This window comes from Anas acuta, chromosome 14 (genome assembly GCF_963932015.1).
Source record: "Anas acuta chromosome 14, bAnaAcu1.1, whole genome shotgun sequence".
In the NCBI taxonomy this organism is placed as follows: domain Eukaryota; kingdom Metazoa; phylum Chordata; class Aves; order Anseriformes; family Anatidae; genus Anas; species Anas acuta.
This window is the reverse complement of record NC_088992.1, coordinates 14494233-14520149: the sequence shown is the minus strand read 5'-3', so window position 1 is coordinate 14520149 and position 25917 is coordinate 14494233. Positions and strand designations below refer to the sequence as shown.

Sequence of the window (25917 nt, the reverse complement as noted above, 5' to 3'; positions counted from 1 at the left end):
GATACATATCTAATAAGTGAGTGAGGAGGAAGGAATGGCATCGTGGCATGTAAAAGTTTTGGCCAAAGATTAAACCACAGTTGTGCATTAATTTGAGACAATAACAAAATAGTGTGTGCCTGAAATTGTGCCCAATTAGTTACCTGCTCCCAAACTGATTCTTGTATCTGACAAGAGGTTACACTGACCTGTTTTTTTTAAAGCATATTCTTTATGTTTAAAATGAAGTTGGAAAGATGTGCAAGAATCTAGGCATGAACATTGGGTGCTGATGTGCGCACAGATTAAAATCATGTTTTCAGGTTGCAACAGGCAGTATCATAATGGAAATAATTACATGGGGCTTGGGGTTGGGGAAAAAAAAAACACCAGTCCAGAACCTTTTTGTTCCTACGTGAAACGTTTGTTTGGTTCCAGCACCAGCAGACTTGGCACGCTTGTCTTGTTAAGAAGAAGACGGTGGTGGTGATGGGGAGTTTGTTGTTGGCACCGATTGCTTCTCCAGGAGTAGCTGGAACCTGGCCGGTGTTTTACAGCAGATAGCTGCCTCACCACAAATGATGTGCAGTGCTGGGTAAGATTTAGCAGAGCGCTGGGCACAGGCTGCCATGGGGTTGGGGCTCAGGACTGCCCCAGGGTCTGGCTGCTCTTGCAGACGCATTGGCTGAGGCAATGTCACTGACAGGCGGCCATCCTGCAGCCCCGTGCCTTGCGTCTCCATTCAGTCTGTGCTCATAAAGTGCCCACACGTTACAAGGGCTGTAAATACTGGCTGCAAGGCAAGATGTGGCCTGTTGCTTCTATCACACACGAGCTGGTTTCTGGAGTCGGACACCGTGCTGCTGGGGGCAGCATCTGCAGGCAGCTGGACTCGCACCAAAGCTGGATGGGGAGCCTGTCCTGCCTGGGGGTGCCAGAGGGAACAACAAATCCTGGAGGCTGCAAGTCCAAAGTAAGAGAAGCTCAGCAGCAAAGCGTGTTTCCGTGCGTCCTTGTCTTTAAAGGTTGCTGGCAGATAGCAGGAACAGTTATTTCCATTTTTCACATTTTGGGTAGCGAAGGCACAGAGCAGGAAGGAATTTTTCAGGCAGGAGTCCGATTTGAGGTTGTGTTGCCTTATCATTTCACCCAAGAAGAGTATACTGGTTATGATTCAGTGTTTTATTTTCTTTGTTGCTGTAGACACCGTTGTCAAGTCCCAGAGTTTGCTGTAAATAAGCCTACAGTATAAATGACATTTGTTTTTCACAATATCAGTTTTCTGCCTCCTCTCTCTATGCTGTCTTTCTAGCACTTCCTTTAGAAAAGCTACAAAGATAAGTCATGCAGTGGGTCTGACCTGATGCTTACACGCTGAGATGGGGCAGGAATACCACCGGTGTGCTGCTGCCTGGCTCCACATCACAGCCGTGGCCACGCTGCCACCTCACCCTGCACGCTGGGCAGCCACCGCTCTCAGCAGGTGGCAGGAGTCCGACCTTCACCTCTCTTCCCAGCAAGAGTGGGTGTCTCTGTTTTGAAGCTGCTGGGAGCCTGGCGCATAGCTACCGAAAATAAATGTGGCAGGAACCGATTGATTTATCTGCGTGTTCTAGCCCAGCAATTAATTCTGCTTTTGGGAGGCAGACCCAAAGCAGCAAACATGTCGTAATGCCAGATCGGAGCTGATAATGGATTCCTCCCTTCCTCAGCCCTTCGCTAGCACAGAGATCAGCCTATTAAGGAATAATCTCCCAGAGCATCGGGGCCCGCTCCAGCGAGGATCACCACCGGCTGTGCCGTGGCAGCGTGGAGCCCAGCCGACGGCTGGAGATGGAGCCAGAACCCACAGGTGCTGGGGCTGGGAGGGAGGAGGCAGCAGGGGCTCGGAGGGGTGGCTGCCCACCCACCGTGCTCCCGAGGGGCTGCGGGGCTGCACAGAGCAGGGAAGGCACTGCTCTAGCTGTACTTTTTGCCACGTTGCTTTGAAACTTCTTATCACTTATGATTTTACCCCGTACTGTTTGCTGATGGTATCTGCGTGGGTTGGCCCCAACCCCGTGAGCTGGGCAGCGGGGCCAGCACACGGTACCTGCCTCCTCGCGCTGGAGGCAGCTGCAGCTGATGGTGGCATGAAACTGCTCAATGGGAGCTTTGTGGGGAAACCGAGGCCACCAGGATGGTTCTGGTCTGGGAGCAGTGGTTGGGGTGTGCTGCCCACGGGCACTGCTGGATGTCTGAGGGCCCCGGGGTAGCACAGGTACAGCAGTGGGCACCTGTCCTGGTGGTGTAGGAGCAGGGGAAGGAGGGAGGGGGCTGCACGCCCTCACCCTGCCCACACACTCGTGTGAGCTGTGGGTTACGTTTGGCCAAACCATTCAGGGTGCTAAGGAGCTGACTGAGATGCTGTTGTTGGGAGCTGCAGCACGTACCGCTCCCCAGCAGGAAGGCTTTGCTGGCCTGGCAGCAGCACAGCCGCTCGCTGAGGCATCAGCCACGAGTGCAGACCCAGTGCCTCGAAGAGGAAGCGCTAAGGAGAAGGCTGCTGCCAAGGCGATCTCTCTGATCCTCCTGTAAAATTCCCTGTGTGTACAGTGACTCTGGAGATGGCTTTTGATGGAATTTCTCTTTAGCTAAGGCAAAAGAACTAAGTTGAACCTTTGGTCTCTTTCACAAATCTTTCTGATTCAGTCAAATAGAACCAACGTGGCTACTTTTTCATCCTGACTTGTCTTCTACGTGCATATGGCAGTGTGGGACTGAACTTTTGATGTAGTTTAGCATGTACAAATTGAAATGTAAGAGCTGAAAACGTTGCATCCATTTTCAAGAGATGCCCTGGTCCTGTTAAGCCAAGACCAAGAAATGGTCCTGTGAGCTCTTAACCCAGAAACAACAGGGCTCTGGTTTTCAAAGCACACGGTCTCATTAAACAGGTACCTGAGAACAGAGAAAAGATAAATATTGCAGGGAAGATAAAGTCTCAGGTTGTTTTCTGCAGACCTGCATTGTCACAGGAACGTGCATGTCTGCATGCTGCGTTCAGAGCTAAGGCAGATCCTTCTGGGAGGTGTTGTGATTGTGTTTATCACTGTGGCACTAATCGAGGTAGGCCTCTTTCTGCCACAGGACGGGGCTTTGGACATCCCGCAGGCAGGCAGTGACACCCAGCAGCTGACAGCAGGCAGATAACCAAGCATGGGGTACTCCTGACATCGCAGACTACCTGTCTGGGGCTGTCCCATCCCTAAGGACAGCACAGACAGAGCAAAGCAGGTGGTGCTCGTTTGAGAAAATCAGTTCCTGAAGTGATGTGTTTGTAGCAGTACAGTCATGGAGAGAAAAGGCAACATCTTTGGGGGTGAAATTTCTATGAAAACTCTGTGGCCAGAGATCCAAATGGTGTGAGTATGTGTAACGGGCAGCCAAGATGTTACTCTGCTGCTGCTCTGGATTCATCTCACCAGCTCCAGAATTTGTAGAAGGATGCAGAGCTGGAAAACTCCTCTTGAAACAGAGTCTGGTGTGAAATACGGCTCTAATGAAATGTGACAGTGTGGCTTTTGTGTTGCTGCAGTCAATTCATCAATATGAAGAGGGCAAACACTTTGACAGGAGGCGTGGGATGATTAATGGGCTGCTACATGCTTCGTGTTTTGTTGAAATCAACACCACCTGCTAAGGCTGGAGCTTTATTAATTGTAAAGGTTGTTAACAGTCACCCTCTGAACTCTGCGGGGGTTTTCAGGCGTACATACGTGGCCATTTGGGGGCCGCAGGCTGACAGACTCACACTGAGCTAACCAGCGCTGTGTCGGGCCTCGTGGTTTTGGTGTGCTCTGGCCTTGGCCGAAGCTTAGGTGACCCGAGGCTGGATGAGAAAACAGTAGCCCAGCAGGCCAGCCGGGTGCCTACTTTTGGCACGAAGGGCAAAGTTACACTTGGTGTTCCTTGGGTTATCTTACAAGTAACAAGAGGGTTTCTTGCAGGAGTTGGGAAAAGCAGTGTTAAAGCTTTGTGGGGCTGCTGCTGCGCCCTGAGGATGCTCTGGGGCTGGCACAGTGCAGGCAGCACCGCGCTGTGTTTCTTTGCCAAGTTCTGGCCCCCGGGTGAGCTGCTGCCAGGTGCCGCTCTGCTGCTGCCTCAGCTCCCACTGCGCAGTCCCGGTGCCCTCCTGGCACTGGGAGGACCTCACGGCTGCAGGACGCCAGTGGGGCCAAACCACCAAACCTCAGCCTTGGGGCCAAGCCTCACCTTAGGGATCCAGATTGCCCTTAGAGGCAGGCGCTGCCGTTGGGGTTGAGCACAGGTCTGCACGTTTGCAGAACCGAAAGCATAAAGCCCAGCCTAAGAAAAATGTAGCAAATTAATTTTCCAGAGACTTCCCCCTCCCTTCTGAAAGGGACGCCTTCAGTTGGGGGGGGGAAAAGAAATGTCAATTTAAAACAAAAGACCAATGAATATGGTGGCCCTTCTTCTTTTGCAAGTTTAAACACCTCATCTTTCCTTAGAGAACAGCTCTAAATCATTTTATTTGCAAACCCTAAGCAGGAATTTGTATTCATGGTAAGACATTTATTGAGTTAATTTATTTAAGGCTGGGGCATAATTTCTAATAATGGAAGAGTCTCTAGGCCCAGTGAAATTGTCTCCCTGATAGGACATTAATATTTTAAGGGATTATAATGCTGTGTCAATTGATCTGTGTCTTTAAGGGAGTAGGTTAGCAGTTATTGATGAACACTCATATGAAGGATTATCTTAAATAAATCTGCTGCTCTGTAGACCGATGCCTGCCACAGGGCTGCTTTGCCACGCTGACTGCAAGGTGGCTTCGGGGTCTGGGCAAATGGGGATGAAGGAAATAAGGAGGAAAAATAACGCGATGCGAGTCTGCAGGGTCTCTCGGTGGCTGTATTTCCCCGTTCTTAGCAGTGGGGACCATTTACGCTGTTTGAATGATTTAAAAAGAGGAAAAAAATGAACTAAAAGCATTGTTTGTTTTATTGCTGTATAGAATGGGATGTTGCACTATTAAAGATGGCATTGAACAGGTCTTTAAGAAGAGGTTAACAAAGGCACCGTGACCAGACCGTTTTAGGGGCAGCGTGCCCGAGGGAAGGGCTGGCAGCACCCACTGCTTGGTGGCGGCGCCCTCACCCCAGGTCACGGCGGCAGCGTGAGCAAAGTGCTGGCAAGAGCCTGAAACCTGGAAGGGCACCGAGGCGCTGTCCCAGGCTGTCACCTCGCGGTGTGTTGGCTGGGGTAGCTTCTGAGGGGCCTCGTTCCTGGGAAGCACTAAATGTCCTTGCAGCCAGGTGATCCCACCGGGCTGCGGCGTTAGGGTAACTCTGAAGTGCAGAGACTCCTGGCACAGAGAGCTGCAGGGTTCCCTACACTGCTGGGAGTGTGTTCACTGGGCTCCAGTGTAAGGTTTTATTTACTCATGTATGAGTTGTTCCTCTTCATGCAATAGGCAATGTATTTATCTATTAAAACAGCAAAATTCTGCTCTGAGTGAAATGCTGGCAGTCTGCTTCTATGTCCATGGCAGCACTGTGGACATTGGACATTTATTGAAACTTAAATTCAGCATGGAGGGAAACACAGTCACAGGGCAGCTTTGAGTGTGCTGCCTGCAACAGCAAAATAAATGTGTTAGGAAAAAATGGGCCGTGGGGGCCTTCAAGACATTACATGTCTGTTTTTTTCCCTGAAACTTACTGTGGAGAGGAGCATTTCACTGCCCTACAGAAATTCAGGCTGATATGTACGTAAGATGAATGCTGAAGTCTGAACTGTGCTCCTTGGGGCCCCATCCAATATTTTTTTTTCCTACATGCCTGTTCATCAGTGTGTTGTCAAGCCCTCGATTAATGAGCCGCTGGCAGCTCTGTTTGTCCTCACTCCCCTCCTTTGACCACGCTGGGTCCTTTCCCTGCAGCAAGGTGCTGCTCAGCTTGGCACACGGCGACACGTCTGCTTGCAGGAGCCTGATGCTCAGCGAGGACAAATTAAAAAGAAAGCGAGTCCTTCTCGTGCTCCTTTTGTCCTCCGAGAGGTCAACGAGTCCCTCCTGCTTCTCCTCCTGGAGGGATGGGCCAGGGCAGGTAGCACTCGCTCACCTAAATCACGTCGTTGCTTAATTGCCCTATGGGCCTGCCGCAGTGCACGCCTCAGCTCCGCCATGGAGACTGGCCAAGGAAGTGCTGGAACAAAGCAGTTCCCCTTTGTCCTGGCTGTGGAAGATGACTGAGGAAAGCAATCCCAAAACCACCCAGCACATCTGGGTTTTACATTTACCCATTCAGTGTTTTTGAATCCCTGTTAGCTTGGAAGAAGCAGCTCCACGTGTTGACTGTGGACGTTGTGGCTGTGTTTCTGCTGTAGCCTTCTGGTAAACTGACCATGCCCTTGGTCTGATATAATGGGAGATTAATTAGAGATGAAGTGTCTGATGCATCTCCTCTCCATTCATTTATCATTCTGACCCTCTAGTTCCTTTCTGTCTAAATGGCACCATCTCATTATTATCAAATTCTGCTCGCGTGTAAATCCTTCCCTAATTACCTTTTGTTTCCTGTTTTGCTTTATTTACTGTTAGTGTAAGAAGATCCTCTGACCTTTATCCACTTCTTTACATGTACAGTTTGGAAGGGTGTATTATTTTGTGTCCCACGAGGGAGTTAATGCTGTGCGTGCTTGTCTCAGCTGATAGGAACAAGAATAATTATGTCTCACATCAAATACCTGCACATACACAATGGAGGAGACTGAGCGAGCAGAAGTGCTGAGGTGGGAGGGACCGTATATATAGGGTTACTATTTCAGGGTTGGCAAGTAGAGAGCGAAATCATAGAAAGCAATGTTGCTTGGCTTGTGATCTCTGTGCCTGTTGTGAGGAGGGAAGATGAACTTTCTGCACCCAGCCCTGGATCCCTGCCTGCAGTGAGGGGCAGGTTTGCCGAATGAATGAAACCCGTGCTCTGAAATAATTGCCCAATGTGACTGAGCACAGACAGCTGTGAGCTCACGGACCTGCAGCCACAGGAGACTGAAAATTGCAGGCAAGTTTAGATTACAGCTTGAGTTAAGCTATCCATTGTAGGAGAAAAAGGTGCCTCAAGCATGCTAAGTTACTGTATAAAATGGTAATGACTTAGAAGTTTTACATCCATTGTATTTGTTTAGAGTAAATGAATTGACCAGACAGAAGGCAAACGACATTTTGGAGGAAGCATTTCACGTAAGTAAATCTCAGTAACCTTCATTTTGATATGATTTAAGACTTTCTGCACGTATATAAAGAACTCAGCCCTGCAAGCTGCAGGCAGACCTGTGTACATGCTGGGTGGGCAGATGTGAGCATGAGCTGGCACTTCTCAGAGCAGCTTGAAGGATGAGAGTTTACATCTTGAGAACATAAATGCATTACCTGGGTGTGGTTTTAACACTCTTACAGAAGGACTGAATCTAATTTTATGTAAACTCTACTTGCATCTTGGAGTTACTTCTGATCTTCAGTGGAATGAGGAAGGCAGGAATCAGGCCTGTAGCGTATGGGGGTGAGGGGGTGTCATATAGATAACAGCACTGTTTCCCCTCTCTCATACTGCTGTAAACTAAAAGGAGTACTACAGATAAGGTCAAGGCACATAAATGTGTGTGCTACTCGCAGTACCAGCACATAGGAGAGGGCTCTCTGTTTTTAAATTACCCTGGTTGGTATGTGTCATGCAGCCTGGGACTCTTCGGGGGCGGTTGCTGTTGGCCTGTTGGTGCAGGTGCTGCTGCCCGTTGCCCGCTGAGACCCATACGTGGGTGCTGAGCGTCTGCCCTGCACTGAAGCACAGCAAGGACTGCCTTGAACACGTGTAGGTATGCGCTACAGCCTCAGCCAGTCACCTCGGCAGTGCCTGCTTTTTGTGGAGCTGAGGTCATTTTTCATGTGATGTAATGACAGTGACATGGATGGAAAGAATCTACTTTTTTTTTTTTTTTTTTTTTTTTTTTTTTTAACAAGAGCAAAAGTTCACCGAAGTTCTTGAAGGATTTCTGTGGGTACCATAAAGTTGCCTGATTACCTGCCTGTGACTCCAGAAAACCACTCAAGGCAAGTGAAAAGCAAAAAGCAGAATGCAATGGGCGGCATCCGGCCCTGAGCAGCCAGCTCTCCGTGCCAGGGTCACTCCCTGCCCCAGCCAGCACGTGCCTTGCTGGGCCTGGGCTGCCGTATCTGCTTCAAAGCCCACCTCCTGCTGTTTCAGGCAGACACCGGGCCAGTAATGATCTCCTGGACTTGGTCCAGTTATCAGCAAAGTGGCTGAAATTAGAGTTCTTCAAACAGAAATCAGCAGGACAAAAAAGTTCAGATCAGGAAAAAGAAAAACTCAGATTTTGACAGAATACTGAAACACGAAAGGCTTAAGAAAATATTCTTTGTTCTTCTTTCTCTTGCTTAACACACTTAAACTCTTTTCTCAATGACTTGTTTTATTTGGAAAATGCTAAAAGCAAAAATATTTTAAAGCTAAAAGGTTAGAAAGTTCATTTTGGTATCACCCACTTGCCGGTACTGGTGCTGTTTGCAGGTCCTCCAACCCCCTTCTTCTTGCACCCACCTCTTCTGTCTCCTTTTGTCCTGGCCAGCTGAGGTCTGAGCTCCTGTATCTGCTGGCACGTGACAGCATCCCACTAACTTTTTAGTTCTGTAACAATAGGATTGATTTTGTGTAATTTGATTTTAGTGTAAAATAACTAAGAGTTTCCAGTAAGAGTGGCTTGCAGAAAAATACAACACACAATTGTTTTCCTGTTAACTCTGCTTTCTTCTTTGTAGCAGCTCCATGTTTTCTCCTGGGCTCCCAAAATAGATTTTTAACATGAAAAATTAAAACTTTATTCTGGGAAGAACAAAATTTCAAGTTAAAAACAACAAGCAGAAACAATTATTTCATGTTAAACTTTGAATCTGAGGAACTTGAGAGGTAAATCACTTTGAATGAACTGAAACTGAAAGCTTTTCATGATTTGTTTGGTCAGTAAGTTAAAATGTGAACAGCTCTCAATCATGAGAATGCACAACTCCTGCAGCAGCTGTGCAGAGAGCAGGTCGTGCCGTGAACCTTTCCTTACAGCAGCCGCTGCCCACCCACATCCCCCAAGCAGTCATTTCCCAGGATCCGACAGCTGCTCGTAACTCAGGCTGGGCAGGGCAAAGAAGGAAATAAATAAATTTGGCTTCAGTCACTCAAAACCATGCCTAGATAAACGTGCTGACCTTGATGTGAATTCTTGGTTTCTACAAAGCCAGTTAGGTCTGATCCCAGGGTACGTGGTGCTGTTTGCTTCGTGCATCAGCCTGTAATTGTGTTTAGCAACTGCATTCGTGCCAGTGGCCAAAGAAAGCTCAGCACGGGATGGTGCAGCCACGTGGCAGTCGTGAAGCTGGAAACTCCCAGTGGTGGTGGTACAGTGATGCCTTTCCCTGGAACATTAATCCCTTGAGAGAATACAGGGAACAAAAAGGCAGTCTCTCGCTATTTCAATAAATAGCTAAGAAATGCTTTGGTTATATTCAGTTCTGGGCACTGCTGTCACCTTTTTCTTGCCATTGAGTACTTCAGGATGCTGAGTTTCTAGCTCTCAGGTACTTACAGAGCACCCTTTCACTGCCTCCCAGCCTTTGATATACTTCCCTTCACAGCTATGGTCTGAAGAAGTAGAAAAGATTTTCCTTGTTCTGTGGAGAACTAGCAGAGGCACAGAGAAATGGAGATTGTTTAGCTCAGGTCTGTGGCAGCAGCAGCAGCTATAAATTTATCCAAGTTGCTTTGTTTCCGCTGTCTTTGCTAGATAACAGGTTGCACTGTGTGTTTCATTTTGGCTAACTGGTGGCACAACAGGGTTGTTAAGACAACTTTTTACTACTTATGAGGTCTCCATCCACTAGCCATCAAAATAAATAGAGTTTGGCTTGCTTTCTTCAAAATAAGGTCTTAGTAACTAGGATCAGATGCAATAAAATTGTTCAGACACCAATGCACAAAAATGCGAGCAACCGCAGCTCCTTTGCAAAATGGATGTTAATGAAGGGTCCCTTAGCTGAAATTCATAAATTTCCATACTTTGACCAAATGCTACTTTATAGCATTATTCCGTCTGTCTTAAGTTCTTTTAATGGGAATGATTCTTCTTTCTCATCAAAATTGTGGCCTTATGCTGTGTAAGCAGGAAGATTTCTCTAGCCCTATATGATTGCTATAGTAAGGAGCCCTTGGTAACATCTGGAAGCATCTGAACACCATGTTCAGGCAGAAAGCAAAAAGGCTTGTTAGGAATTTGGACGTTAGATAGATATTACAGCATATTTCATTTTGAAAAGCTTCCTGTCTTTCTGCAGTGGGATTCTCATTGCAAGGCCCTGCATTTGTGGTGCCTGAATGCTCAGGTATTTTCACTGGTTCTGTGTGGGCGAAGACGTCCCGCTCCCCTGGAGCACTGCTGTCCCATGGCACAGCACCAGAGCTGCACAACGAGCTGACAGGGCAGCGTGTCCTCTGGGCAGTGGTGAACTACTGCATAGGAAGGACCTAACCCAAGCAGAAAATGTCTCATACTTGGCTTACTGTGGAACAGCCGAGCTTGAAGCTGAAGTGCTCACTGCCGTGCATGATGAGGAGGACATAGAATCTGAACCTGTGATTGTGCTTTCACCAGTGTCAGGGCACAGGGACTAATGACTCGCATTGTCATTCCCAATTTGTAATGGTACAATCAGGAGGAAAGCTCCTGCCCATCCGAGAATGATGGTGCTTTGCCGGTATCTGCAGGTCTCTGATACACAGGGTACACTTCAAATAACAGTGGAGCAGGTCAAGTAGCTCAGTATCTCCAGTATCCTCACCAGCCCATTCCTGCAGCAGCTTGCTGTGGGAACACCAACAGGCGAGTGGCAGAGCTGTTGGTGCCCCCAGTAAGATGTGAGACTGCAGCACTTCAGGCAGAGCAGCGGTGCTGAGCGGCGCAGAGTTTGGGTAGTGTTCCCATCGTGGCGCCAGCTCCAAGGCCAGCACAAGCCTGTGGGAGTCTCAGGCCAGAAGCCAGGATTCGGTTCCACTCCCAGAAAAGTCAACGAAACCCATTTGAAGTAGAATGATTTCATCCTGTACTGCATGCTGAGTGACTTGCCAACATTACTATTAATAGCGTGGGTTTACCCCAGGTATGAGCTAATGGAGTGCAAAGCTACAACATTTCTGGGTAGGTGATTAGTGGAGCATGCAACCATGAGATGCTGAATCTGTCATGTGGGAAAGATTTCTCATGGCTTCAGAGTGCGATTAGCTTTAGGAACTTCCTAAATACTTCTCTATTTAATAAATCTTTTCTCTATGGTGTTACTCTCAATGTTAGCTAATCACCAACCCATGCTGAAAGAAAATCCCCTTCTAAAACAAAGCGGTAGCTAAAATCTGGTCACCCTGTGAAGGACCTTAGGAGCTGAGTTGTCACTAGTGTCTTTTACCTGGTAAGTGATAAGATAGCATGGTGCTGAAAAACAACACAAGCTAGAAAGAAAGGGCAGGTGTCACGATGTGCTGAGAAAGTTCAGTGTCATTGTGGGGTTCTGTCTCTGTGCAGCATTTCTTTTCCCTGTCCCCTTCCCTTAAAACAGTTTTCCTTAAACCACAAAATTTTAATTTTCTATTTCACAGAAGAGCAGCGCAAATACTGAAATAATCTCCAGAGATGTTCTGCAGATATTTTTGCTTCTTCAGTCTGTGGCTTTTCCTCCCAACCCAAAGGTAACTGGAGTGTTTATTTTGCTGTACAGGTCATCTGAATTATGTTTAATATAAATACTGGGGCCAAAAAGGAAATTATGCATCCAGTTTTCCAGCCCATCCAAAGAAAGCTGGGTGCTCAAACAGCAACCTGCACGGGTCCCCAAAATACAATCTGTGTGTTGACAGCGCAACTCCTTTTTCCCTGTTCAAGAGCAGGAAAGTCTGCTGGTTTTGCTGGAAACGCCTCCCCCCATGCCTCCCAGCTGAGTTATTGCCATCCTGGACTGTGTTCAAGTCCTAAAGGCTCTCACACAGTTTATGCTAAGCAGTAACTGCTCAGTTCTGCTGTTAGGTTTTGGTCTAAAACCTGCAGCAAAGCTCCAAGGACTATTAACTCAGCTTTAAAGCAGTTTGAGACTGGGGAGAGAGACGGCTCCTCCTTCAGCCCTTCACAGAGCACTAACAAACTCAATGAGTCACTCACGTTTCCATTGAGTGAGCACATGAACACAGTGCCCAGGGATGCTGCACCATAAAACTCACCTTTTGATGGTCCCCAAATCCTGTTTCTCTAGCCTATTGATATGATGGTGCAGCTCTGTGAACCTCACAATGCCAGGTACTAGCTGTATTGTCTGTCCACAAAACGTTAATTTTGACCTTGTAATAGTAAATTGGGGTTGAACCCTCTGTGTGCACAGAGTTGGGGAAGTCAAGCTCACAAAACTTTCCTCATGTCTATGAGGTGCTCACTGCCTTACCTCTCCCCTTCCAACGTACTCAGGGATTTTACTCCTGATAGTAGCTGTAGAGATGCTGCCTGACACTAACAAATGAGGATGAAAGCTTGTTTAGGGTAACAGTGATTAGGAGGGAGGAGCTGTTGGGCGGTAAGATTTGTCTCAGGCTGTCATAAGCAGGAGGAAAAAAATGAAATGATCTATATATACATTTTATGAGGGGGAATGGGAAGGGAGAGATTCCAGGTGATTAGTAACTCAGTGATATACTGACCTTGCTTGACTTCTCTGGGACATTTAAAGAATGACCTTAAGCCACGGTGTCTGAACCCTGTGGTTACTTGTTGAGGTAATTTGCTATATTCCCATCCCTTTAAGGTTTTAATTATTCAGCCAAGTTAAGTAATGTGACTAAGTGCTCATGATTTCAATTAGTTACTTATTTTTAGTAAGCATTTTATGCAGTTTGATTGTTTGAGCACAAGCTGGGAAAGCAGCTGCACACCTGCTGTGCCCAGTGTGCTTGGCCCCATGTAACAGGACATTATTTGTGTCCCCAGGAGGTGCTCGCTGGGTCATGCATCCAACCTGGGCGGCAGCGACACAACATCCCTCCCTGGATTTGAGAACCTCACCATGGGATACAACAAATACCTCAGGCCCTACTTTGGTGGTACGTTGGCTCTCTGCATTTCACTGTTTGAAGAATGGTCTGTAATGCTCGTGTGGAGGGGTGAGCATGCTCTCAGCTTTCATTAGCATGCCCCAGTTTAAAAGGTTGTGTCCCTTTTAAATTAGCTCATAGCCAAAGCTGCCCTCCTCCCTGTGCATCCAGTGTTGTCTTGAATACGTTGTGCACACATGCACACACAGGGCATGAGAATGTGTCCATCTATGAAGAACGTGGAATTTATAAAAGCTTCAGCACCCCTGTGAAAGATCTGACAGTAAATAAATTCTGCACTAATTGTGCATGCTTTTGCTTAGGGTCTACCCCTTGTGATTTTCTGCTTTATTTTTGTGCGCGCACATTTATTTAGTAGACAGTAAGGAATAAGTCATTCTCCTTTCCAGAAATAATGCCTTTTTGACAAGTGCTTTCACTTCACACTAGGACACAAACTAAACCTGCTTTAAACCCTTGTGAAACTCCAGGGAGTGAGCACCTGGAGGACAGTCAGTTATTTAGGAACTCACCCGAGGCTGTTTGGCTTAGGTGTCAGGTCTCCCACCTCCCAGATAAATGCTGCAACCACTTGGGGCAACGGGTTTCAGAATGGCAGTCAGCACCTGAAAAATATTGATTAAAGCTTAAAAAAAAGCTATGAAAATTTTGATAAATTCTGCTTGTCTGCCAGAACCTGTTACTGAAACAAAGCTCAGTAGAAAAATTCCCCATCAGCTTCCTCCAGGAGCTGCATGTTTTTCCACTGTAGCTCCTGCAGACTGACCTTCTGCTGCTGGCGGCTTTGAGCCCCTTCCTTTTTTTCTGACCATGGTGATAAATTTCCAGGACAAGACAGAATTTAGCAGCTTGATATGCCCAAAATGTCTCATGCAGGAATAGAAAAGCTCTATTAGAGCCTGTCATATAAGTGAGCAGATGCTTCTGAAGTGCTTAACAGCCATCTATGCCAGACTATGCCTCCTATAACTATTAAACAAAAATGGTTGTAACTCATGTTTGACCTCCTCCAGCGTCCCCAGGTCCTCACAGTTCCACCCTCTGGTCATTAATTTTAGTAGCAAGTGTCTAAATATCTAAAAACAAGATGGAAGTATGTAAATGACAGCTACCTGAAAAAAAAAATACGTATCTTAGGTAAATAAAATACATTGTGGAGTTTGGAACACTTCAAAAAACAACAAAAACACAAACCCTTCTAACCTGGAAAGAGATTTAGAAGAAAGTGTCCTGTAGTCTTCCCTACAGGTGACTTAGAGATGATGAAAAGGAGTTTCAGCAAGTCCCACAAAGATGGCTCTGCTGTGTTACCACCTGGGCAGAGGGCAGTCGTGGAAAGCACCAGGCCCTACTGCTGGCAGCTCTGTGTGCAGCAGCACAGCAGTGACCTTGTGCTCCACGGGACAGGCTCAGATCTGTGGGCCCCAAAGTCGTGCTGGAGCCGCTGGGATTAAACAAATGGGGCCCAACCTAAGGGACAGGCTGTGTCTTTCTGCTTGTATAGCAATGACCCTCTTTCAGAGCCACCTGTTCACCCAGCCCATGGCAGGACCTGGTGAGTGCTCTCCAGTCATTTCCTGGGGAGCAGCTGCCCTCTTGTGGTAGATTTTAAGAGTTAATAATAGAAAATAGGGGCTAAGTACCAGGATTAGGATTTGAATGCTGAAAATTTGCTCGTAATTAAAACAGCAATATAATAAAAAGGCCAAGGCTGTTGCATTTCTCGTTTGTAACCCCGTACGTGGTCTCAGGAATCACTGAATTTTTCTGACTCGTGGTTTTCCTCGCTGAGGAACAGGGATGCTGGTGGACACCTGCTTGTGGAGAGTCCTCAGAGGGCTGCATGTGTGAAACAAATTGTGCAGTGCTTGCTGTTCCTCCACTGTGCAAACATTGTGCACTGGGTAACAAGGAATAAACTGGCTTTGGCTTCCCGTTGGCAAATGCCACTGAAATGCTCCTCATTTAAACGGCTAATGACGATGGATATTTGCAGTCTGGCACCGTCACCAAATACAGAACTCCATTTCCCGAACAGCAACAGCTTCATTTTGGATGATAAAGTCATTTGTGAGCACAGTGCTTTGAAACTGTGTCTAGCCCTTTGGGCTTCTGCAGTTTTAGAGATAATGTCGTGTGTGTGGGAAGCTGGGAGCAGCGCCCACACTGCGGCATCCTGACCGGTTCTGTTCTCTGCTTAAGCTTTCCTTTCCCTCCCCAGGAGAACCTGTTCAAATCGCAATGAGCCTGGACATTGCCAGTATTTCTAGCATATCGGAGAGTGACATGGTAAGGGAAATAATTTGTGTTTTGTAAGAGAGGAGAATGGGATCTGCCTGAGAGACTCGTTATGTTACCACATGTTCAGCACAGAAACTGTCATATTCCAGCTGCTTTGCTTGCCTGTGTCTGACCACTTTCAGGGGTGTGAGGAAAAGAAGGGTTGCTTATGGTTGCAGACTACATAGATGCCATAATAATGTGGGCTTCTAAGTAAAAAGTGATGACCCCAAAAGTCCTACTGGTTTATAAAAATCAAAACAACAACAACAACAAAAACACCTGATTGCCTCTTGGAAATTTCCTCTCCCTTCCTTTTCCTCCACATAGCAGCCCTCTGTGTGGGGTAGGGCTGGCCTCGGTTGCACATGCTGGTGCTGTGTGAAGACAGCCAGCGTCTCTCCTCAGGGAGGAGAAATGAGGTTTTGAGCTGAGACAGGCTGAAGCTCAACGGACTGGTCATCCCCCCTGGAAAAAAAGTAGCAACAATTTTCAAATGTACAGAGACGATCTTCCCACCACTGATGAGTCTGGTTCCTTCCACTTCTGGTTACAGCTTGATTTCAAATATTGCTGAGAATTCCTCATTCAGGTTAAAGCTCCTTTTCTGTTAAACCATCCTACAAATTACAGATTAAATGAAACAGAACTGCAGTGTCCACCACAAACAAGCAATGTATCTGTGGTAAAACACAGCAGATTCATGCTGTTACACAAACACCAGGCCTTCTGAAATTAAAAGGCATTACTGGTTGTATTTACTGCATCTGTAAGGAGGGAAGCGAAATAACACAACAGAGTCCTGTCTCTGTCCAGGAGGCTCTTTAGAGCTGAGCACTGCATGTTCTTTTATGGTGGGGCAACATACAAGTACTTCAGACACTGCAGATATATCTTGGTAGGCTAAATTCAAGCCAAATTAATCACTTCAATTCAAAGTCCTGTTTAAAAAAAAAAAAAAAAAAAAAAAAGATGCTACAAGTTTCATGTGTTTTTTTTTTTGACCTTACTTACCAAATAACAAATAACAGGTTGGAATTTTTTTTACCTTTATTTCTTCCAGATGTCTCTCTCATTATGTATGTAACACACATATAATTTTCCAGCTCTAGACAATGGTTGGTTTTTAATATCAGTGACTTGCTGAGTGGCCTCAAATCTTCACTTCCCATCTGTTTTCTTACCTGCAAAACAGACACAGAAATATTAATTACAGTAACTGCTCATTTCAAAATAAAAATAATTTTAAAACCACAATGAAATAAAACTGAAGCGCTGTGAATATAATCTCTAGTTCTCATACAGAACACATCAGAGTTCTTATATATACTTATTTCCCATTAGTATATGGGAAATGTAATACAATAAATAAAACAATGATGAAGATCTGTTGGTTTTACTGCAATGCATTTGGTGCTGAGCTTTGACGGGTTGAACAACTCTGAGTTCTGCATCTTGTCACACATGGCATGTACCTACAGTTTATGCCATGCAGGTGTTCTGGATGCTCAGCCTCCTTTTTTTCTCTCTTCCCCAGGATTACACAGCTACCATATATTTGCGGCAGCGCTGGACAGATCCCCGGTTAGTCTTTCATGGCAACAAGAGCTTCACGCTGGATGCCCGTCTAGTGGAATTGCTCTGGGTACCAGACACGTACATCGTGGAGTCAAAAAGGTCCTTCCTGCATGATGTCACTGTGGGCAACCGCCTCATAAGATTGTTCTCTAATGGTACCATCCTGTATGCCTTAAGGTAAATAAACCTTTGCCTTCACTGGTGGCAGTGGCTCAGAATAGATTTCCAGAATTATGCTAGACAGGAGCAGATAGCAACTGTCAGAGGTAACGATGAGCTTGGGGCCAACAAGCCAACTGTGACAGTACTCTACTGAGCCGGTACCCACAGTCCTGGCCACCTGGAAACTCCTGCTGAGGATCAGGCAGGATTCCACAACACGACACGTGCTGCGTACAGAGCAGGGTCTGCTCAGAAAGCTCCCAGGTTTGGATGTTATGTGGGACAAGGCAAGTAGAGTCAGATGGAGGCTGGAGAGGAAGGGAGAGAGGACAGCTTAACAGTAAAAGTTTAACTGATGGTGGGGAATTATTTCGTTATCCAGTGCCACGCAGCCATCATTTCTTACCTTTAGCAAAAAGCGCACAGTGATGTGTTAGCAAGCCTCAGATCTTCCTAGCTAGAGGTAACGGAGCGTGTCTCAGTCACCTTCAATGCAAGCAATCTGCCATAAGCACACTTGTTCACCCTCCCCATCAAAGCAAGCCAAGGTTTATGCACCATTAGGTACTGTGCCTCAGGTGACAAGGGGTAACTTGTTAAACATGTTAATCTGCACTGAGGCTCCCACCACAGCAAGGCAAAAATCCTCCTTCAGTTACATTTTCATCAGTATGGCTGTAGGGAGCATATCTTAAGGAGGGTTCTCTCTGACTGTAGCATTCCTTTCATTTTGTAGGTCAAAATTTTCTAAACGGAACAGGATCCTCGTGGTCTAGTAAGCTATGAGAAGTAGAAATATTCTGTTACATGCTTTTATTGCAACTTCAGAGTTCTTTCTCTTCTTACAGAATCACTACTACTGTTGCTTGTAACATGGACCTGTCAAAATATCCCATGGACACACAAACATGCAAACTGCAGCTAGAGAGCTGTAAGTATAACACTCCAGGAAAAAAAAAAAAAAAGACTTTAAATTTGTTTATTCAAAGACCAATGTATGCAAGTATACATCTTGAATATTTCAATATTCAAATATTGAATATATCTTGAATATTTGCATTCATCACGGTGGCCTCCTGAAGCAGTAAATAATAATGGTCAAAAAAAAAACAACTTTATTTGATCATTGTTCAAATGCTTGTGTTGTAATCCAGAGTTTCAATTTTTTTCTGTCACTATGCAATTTATATTTAGAAAAAAAAAGTGGTAATAAATAGTATCTTCATGAAAGAGTAAATTAAATAGTTCAGTTCTGTACAGAAAGGGTTAAGTAGTAACTGCTAGGTTTCCAAATTTGGTCTTTTTTGCACACCACTTCAAAAGCAACTTGTGGGGATAAGTGCATGGGATGGAGTAGAGAACAACTTCACACATTTTCCCTTAAACCTGCTGCATCTCCCAAATCAATCCAGCCCTGTCTGTGAGAGCTGTCTGTTACAATAATGGAGATGGAGGGACCCTCATCAACAAGAGGAGTCTCAGGCTTGGAAGCCTCAAAAAAAAAAAAAGAGAGAAAAAATAAAAAAAGGAACAGTCAGGGAATTCTGTTCCTAAATTAAACATTTGTCTACAGCAAAGTTGGCTGAGAGCTGGTAACAGGTAAATGCACAGACCCCAAGAAAAGCTCAGGTACTACATGGCTTTTACACAGGACCTCAGCAAGAACAGTGCTGCTGTTACATCTCTGAGAAGCTCCCCAACAAGCAAGCTCCCTTCTCCTGCTTTGTGTCACAAAAAGCAACATCTACGATCTCAGAGCTGAAAAGACCAGATTAAACTTCTGGGGTTGCAGCATGAGGCACCTAAGGAAGCACATATTATTTTCACATTAAAATCATATTAGTTCACCATGGTTAACTTTATTACAAAGAATAGCTCCTGAAATAATAATGATTGGCCTCTTCTGCTAAAGCATAGCTTGTTTGGGCCTGCTTTAAAAGTGATTGGGTCCTACATCATGCTCACTTGCTGTATAATTCCAATGAAATTACATGCACATTGCCCACTGGAGGTTTCATTAGGATAAGTGCCCAGAAATAATGCTATTTAAATATATGCCAGATGAATTAACAACAATCTATCATTTATTATAAAATTTTCCAGAGTAACCACGATTTATAAAACTGTTTAGAAACTTCACAAAGTCACATGCTTAGGATTCTACGCAGGGATTCATACCCTGGACACCTAATTTACGAGTTCATCATACTCAAACTCTGGTAATTTGTGTCTAATAAGAAAACACAATTGGATAAAAATAGAGCCGCAACTGCATCTGATTCCTTCTACCAGGATGAACAGGTCATTATCAGCATAAACGTGTCCCTGCTCGTTTTCTCAAAGAACGGCACTTAATAAAAGGATCAAATTAGTGAGATCGATGGGCTTATTTACTAAATTAAGTGAAAATTTTGAAGTGAATGGCTAGCTGGTGACACAGTACAAGCTTTATCCCTCACATTGAGGTATCCTGTAGTCCAACCTGAGGTCACGGAGCACCATCATTTACATGCCTGGTGGCAATTTGTCAGCCTGCACACGTGGAGGTCACTGATAACTGCTTGAGCTGTTGGTCTCATCTGTCCCATTGTTTTGGGGAAGGAATTCAGGGTCGCCTAAACATTGGATGTGTTTTTGTGTCGCCTTGCGTGACTGAAGAATATGCTCAAGGGTTGAGCACAGCAGTAGCTCTATCCTGCAGTGTGTAACTGTTCTGGGGATGGCAGGAATATTAAATTATCTTCAAAAAATGTGAAAACATTTTAAAATTGGAATACCCGATATAAATGATTGAAATGGGTTCTTTGCATCACTCGCAGCGATCCATGTTCCCAGCCAAATCTGAACCAGCAGACTGAAAATAGAGCAATGAAAATTCCCCTGATGGTGTGACATGGGAAGAGGGCTTTTGTCCAGCCCCGGCTGCAGAGGTGCCATTTCTGCTCCTAGCCAGGAGGCAGGGCACAGCAACACCTGGCAGTTACTGGCTCACCACAGTAACACGGCTCTCTGTTCTCCTTAGGGGGATATGATGAAAATGATGTCACCTTTACATGGCTGAGAGGAAACGACTCTGTCCATGGCATAGAAAGGCTGCGGCTCTCTCAGTACACGGTGGAACGTTACTACACCCTGGTCTCGAAGTCACAGCAGGAGACAGGTAAAGCAGTGAAAGAGAAAAGCAGGTCAAGCTCTCTTAAGGATCTCCCCTCCCACCTCCTTCCTTCTATGGACCTCTATCTTTTGACTCAAGAAGCCTGAAACAAGGAACTCTTGAGCAAATCCCACAAAGAGAGACAGGCAGAAAGACAGTAAAATCCAACTTGCAATCAGGGCATTCTGTAGGATGGAAGCCGTGGAATGATGGATCTTTTAATATACTATATTCACTTAATCTGTCATGTTTTTTTCCTTAAATTCTCGATTTCTTTCTCTACACACACCTGAATATACTCCCTCCCCTCCTCACAGGTCTGCAGTCTATAAATACTGTAAGGAGCCGTGTTTACAGTGGCTGGGAGTAAAATTAGCTTTCTAAATATACTTTTCTTTTTTTTTTTCCTAAATGACAGTTCTGTCGTGTTTTTGATGGATTAAGATCCCTCTGTTCATCAGAATTCAACATCCTTTTAATTTTCAGCATAAATACTCTTTTATCACTATGGAAAGGGACAAATCTTCCTTAGAATGATCAGGTTTTAAGAATAATCATGCTTTGTTGTTTACTGTAGTGTACACAGCCCAAGAACAACACGGTTTTTGTTTCTACACTTCAAAGGGAGCTATTGTTTAAGCAGCAGAAATATCTCCTGAAAATACTTGCAATCCAGCCCCTGAACGCTTATGTCACTATAATGACAAACTGATTTTTAAAAATGGACTGAATTTTTTTAGAGTATACAAAGATCAGTTACCAAAGATCACAAATTACTAATGAACACAGGGAATATAAATCCCTGTGATGATAAGATGCTGGGATGCTTTGGGACATGAGCCAAAGCCTGCTGAAATCAAAAGAAAATCTTGTGTTTATTTCTCAGCCATCAGATAAGAATGAATTTGGCAGTGCCTCTTCAAAGTGGGTCTTGGGAAAAAATGCATTGTGCTGAAAAAGAGAATCGAAGAAAGTATCAGCTCATCCCCACCCTGAGCTACAATGCTAGAATAAAATATTCCCACTGTGGATTAAGTTCAGGAGCCCCACTGCAAGCCACACGTTGTATCTCCTGCCAGCCAACTCTGTGTATATGTACGGACATACAGGTGTTTATACATCCTTTGTCTAGGATATGTTAGATGCAAAAGGTTTCTTTTGTAACTAATACATCTGCCATGATTTCAGTGAGGCTCTGCTGATGTCCATCAGCTGAAGGTCTGGTGCTAGAGGGTCCCGATTTCAGTTTGAGGGTCCTTGGGAATCTCACGTTCGCTGTGTTTCTCCCTTTGGTGAACAGGCAGTTACCCACGACTGATCCTGCAGTTTGAGCTGAGAAGAAACATCCTTTATTTCATTTTGGAGACCTATGTGCCATCTACTCTGCTTGTCATGTTGTCCTGGGTTTCTTTTTGGATCACCCTGGATTCAGTGCCTGCCCGGACCTGCATTGGTGAGTTGCTGCCTGAGGGAGGGAGAAGAGGTCGGCAGGGAAGGGGAGCCTCCATGGCAGGGCAGATGGCAGTTTGCTCGAGTTCTCTGCTGCTGCTCACGTTCTGCTTTTACTGGTGGCAGGGCTAGGTTAGCAGCAGGAAGCATGGAAGAGATTCGGTGCCTGGCGTACTTGCCCCCTGCAGAGCTGTGTATGGCCAAGGCTCCTGTTAGCCTCGCAGTAGAGGACAGAGCACACGTTGCTTGTTTCAGGCTTTGGTGGAGGGAGATTTTTATTTGCATTTTAATTGAAAGTATAAAAGGTATGAGCCAGTTGTTAAAGGCATGGAGAGCCTCTGCAGAGCTAGTAGTCAGTGCTACAACAGCAATTCAGCTGACGGATGATTTGGATCTGCTAAATGGTGCTGCGCTGTTTTTGTATAGCAGCAGCGGGTGACACCGTGTACCCTCTGTTGGGTATGTGGACAGAGGACAGGCCAAGTCTTTTCCTAAGTGTCTGTAAGAGAAGGTCTTTCCTTTTTGCTTTCCCAGGTGTAACAACAGTGCTTTCCATGACTACTCTGATGATCGGCTCACGAAGTTCACTCTCAAAAACCAACTGCTTCATTAAGGCCATCGATGTTTACCTTGGCATCTGCTTCAGCTTCATCTTTGGTGCCCTGGTGGAATATGCAGTGGCTCACTACAGCTCCTCACAGAAATGTACAGCGAAAACACCTCAGGAGGTAATGTCTGACCTACCTTCATAAAACTAGTTATCTCGGATCAACACTAATTAGTCCTTCATTAACTGAATAAGACCAGTAGTCTTCCTGCTCTGGGTACCGTTAACAGCTGCTTCTCCTAATTGTCACCAAACATCAGGGTTTTTTGTGCTACAAATGCCATAGCAGTGATCACAAATAGCCCTAGATCCACAGTGAATTGTTCAAAGTGATCTGCTTCAGTGGCAGAAATTAAATATTCCAGTATGACTGTAGCTTGGTCGTCATCAAGGGTCCAAATCCTGTCGGGAGGAGGAGAACTATCCCACATGCCTGGTGAGTTCCTCACCTGGTTACCGTGCAGACGTGAGGGCAGCCTGATGCCTTGCAGAAGATGAACAGTGGGGTGCTCAGTGACATCAGGAATGAGACTTGTTCAAAGAACTCAAGATCTCTATAAATACAGTATGGAAACAGGCACCTCTGGGACTTGGGCACTTTCAAAATTAGGCAGCAGCGGGAAGGCCAGTTTACACACAGTTTTTTTGGTGAATATGCATGAAGCAGTGTGCTTGTATCTTCATCCATATGGTCTCTTAATGGATAAGCACTCTTCTTCTACAGGAGAGGCAGGCCAAACCCTGTAACTGAATGCTCTTGTTTCTTAGGGGCCTGCAAATGAACTCACTAAAGAAATGGAAGAAGTCAGCATCGCTAACATCTTCAACAGCTCCATCGCCAGCTACAAGCGGAAAATCAGTTTTACAAGTATTGAGATTTCGAGTGACAATATTAACTGCAGTGACTTGACCATGAAAACTCATGAGAAAATCAAACGTGTCTTGAGAAACAAAATGCACAGAATTATTGGTTATTTCACAATTCAGAACCCCAGCAATGTGGACCACTACTCCAAATTGCTTTTTCCATTGTTTTTTATGTTGGTCAATGTGTTTTATTGGGCTTATTATTTATATTTTTAGTAGAAACAGATTGTGTTGTTCTCCCACTCTGGTGGGAGAGGGATCCTGCCAGCGAGCCTCTAGATATCTGACCTCAGTGAATCCGCCATGGACAAAATGCTCTGTTGTGATTCCTGAGGTACGGAGCAGAACAGCGCGTGGGGTATGTTAAATGCAAAGCCTTTGTGCTCCAGCAGTAGCAACACTGACGCTGGACACTTGCTTGTTCAGCTGAGTGGCTCTGCTGAGCCCTTGTGCTTGTGCTGGCTCCCCACTCCAGCCTCCAGCCTCTCATCTGGCCAGGGATGGGCGCACAGGACTGCATGTGGCAGGGCACGGACTACAAGAGGCGGCAAAATTTTCCTGGTAACCTGGAGTAGGTTGGAACCTTCTGGTTTCTAAGAGGATGTAGGATTATAGATGTTGTTCTTTGTTTCCAAGAAATAACAGCAACAGAGGGATCATGGCGGCTGACTCAATAGCTCCTCTGTTCAAGGAAGCGAACCCAAAGGCAGCAGCGTGCTGTGCACGGAGGAAGGGCTCCTGTGCGTGGCGCTTCCCTGTCCCGGGGATGCTGCGGTGCCAGAGCAGTGATTTCAGTGCTGCTGGCAGCAGCGTGGTTCTGTGCCCCGCTGTAATGCCTGCCTGACTCACTGAGGTAATCCTCACTTGCTGAAGTTACCCATCCCTGAGGCAGGTGGAGGGGCTCTTCGTTGGTAGAGCTGTGTTTTTTCGGAGATTTGGGAACAGGAAGTAGGGGCGGCAGAACTGTTTTGTAATCCATCTCCTACTCTTACTGTTGTGCTGTTTGCTGTCGTGCTGCAGTTGAGCAGATTCTGCTACCTCCACATCTTCCTCACAGATAGATTCCTCTTCACCCTGGAGAGTGCCTTGTGAGCAGCTCTTGTTCCTTGCCAGCCATAAACAAGAGCGGCCAATTCTTGTCCCCTATTTGTACGGCTCTGCAGCTGCGGTGAGTCAGCAGTGCTGCTGGGGAAAAAAGCCATGCGTGGGGAGCCAGGGTGCGATGATCCAAATCAATCTTTTACTCTCTATTTAAGGCTGAAAAAAACACTAAGTTTCTGCAGCAGTTCATGTTCTAAGTGGGCTATGGAGACTGCCAGTGGGCTGTACTCATTCGTCAACTAGCAGGACTGAGAGCTCTGTTACAGAAATGAGTTAAATATGTGCTGCACGCTGCAAACACTGAATCTTTGGGAACCAAATGGCATTTGGTGCTGTGTATCTTTAGGCTACTGGATTTTAAAATGAACGTTTTATGGCAGATTTTTTTCCCCTCTTTTTAGTCTATGTATCTTTCATAAATGTGAGGGTGCAATCCCAGTTTTGTAGGCAAGACCGTAATTGCCTGCAGTGGCTGCTGGTCAGCAGGAGTTTTGGCTGAGAGAGGCCTCTCAGCATGTAGTTCGTATTACAGCCTCACACATGCAGTGGGACCTGCTATAGAAGGTGGGCAAAGCACATCAAACTATAGATTTTTATTTTTTTTTACTTTAATAACTTTTTATTGAACCACTCCACCTCACTATATTGTGAAGGACCTAAGCCACATATTCATAAATCATAGATTTTACAAAGAGCAGCACAAAAAGACAAAGGGGAACGGACTGACAATGGCAAGTGAATAAACACAAACTCCAATAATGAAATGTTGGCTTGTATATACTGGCATTTAAACTCCATTCCATAAAATGTAATAAAGTGAATATTGGTGATATGAACACAAACCCCCCAGAGAGATCCTCTATTAAAAAAATCATTGCCTTCTTTCTGTGTCAATTTCTTTCTTTAAAACCCAACTAAAATGCCCTTGTGCGTTCTACACCGGCTGCCAAATATTAATGTTAACAAAAGGATTTTTTTTTGTAGCAGAACAGGTAGGAGTTGCCACTCTCAATGCTTGCTTTTGCTAGATGCTGCTTTATTCATTCATTCATTCTTCTGTGGCTTTGAGGTTGCTCAGGACTTGATCTAACTTACACCTCTGTGCAACCAAATGTTGCCTTGGAAAGTGACACCTCAGTCTGCTGCTGTTGGTAACTGCAAGAAGGGAGGGAGGGAGAGAAAAGGGGTCGGGAAGGAGTTTTTCTTCAGGTGGCTTAGGGTATTATTATTAAAGAACTGTTGGGGTGGCCAGAGGAAGATGTTTTGCTCTAACATCAGAAACCTTTAATATCTTGAAAGTGTTGGCTCCTGATTTATTTGCTTTTACAGATCATTTTTGCTGCTAGTGATGGACTTCACCACTTTGTAAGTAACACACTTTATGTGACTGTCTGCCTTACATAGTCCTGCCATAACACAAGACCTTCACTTGGTGGTCCTGAGACCACTTCAGTGGTCAAATCAATTCTGAGTGAGGATCAGATACCAAAACCAAGAGACAAACTAAGCAAGCCTCCACCCTACTG

General features: G+C 45.5%; 1 protein-coding gene and 1 long non-coding RNA gene across 3 annotated transcripts in view; one reads left to right on the top strand and one right to left on the bottom strand.

Moving 5' to 3' along the window:
• Positions 1-818: 818 nt before the first annotated feature.
• GABRP (gamma-aminobutyric acid type A receptor subunit pi) lies at positions 819-25273 on the top strand. Of its 2 annotated transcripts, none has more exons than XM_068697841.1 (10): positions 819-1831; positions 11697-11786; positions 13069-13181; positions 15415-15482; positions 17011-17228; positions 18062-18144; positions 20236-20373; positions 21668-21820; positions 22351-22544; positions 23192-25273. In XM_068697841.1, the coding sequence occupies exons 2-10, from the start codon at positions 11731-11733 to the stop codon at positions 23504-23506; spliced, it is 1338 nt and encodes a 445-aa protein (XP_068553942.1). In that variant the 5' UTR covers positions 819-1831; positions 11697-11730; the 3' UTR covers positions 23507-25273. The 2 variants fall into 2 exon arrangements, with proteins under 2 accessions (XP_068553942.1, XP_068553943.1); XM_068697842.1 differs by lacking the exon at positions 819-1831 and adding an exon at positions 5865-7225.
• LOC137864069 (uncharacterized) overlaps positions 13203-25917 on the bottom strand; it is a 34280-nt gene continuing 21565 nt past the window's right edge. The window contains exons 3-5 of the long non-coding RNA XR_011101294.1: positions 16522-16657; positions 15756-15941; positions 13203-13798 (exon numbers count right to left, since the gene is read on the bottom strand). This is a non-coding gene — a long non-coding RNA (uncharacterized lncRNA). The remainder of the gene's footprint in view (positions 13799-15755; positions 15942-16521; positions 16658-25917) is intronic.

Coding starts and splice junctions, on each gene's coding strand:
- GABRP (XM_068697841.1), top strand. CDS start 11,731: ATGTTCTGCAGATATTTTTGCTTCTTCAGTCTGTGGCTTTTCCTCCCA. Junction 15,483..17,010: donor GCATATCGGAGAGTGACATG/GTAAGGGAAATA, acceptor TCTCTTCCCCAG/GATTACACAGCTACCATATA. Junction 17,229..18,061: donor ACCATCCTGTATGCCTTAAG/GTAAATAAACCT, acceptor CTCTTCTTACAG/AATCACTACTACTGTTGCTT.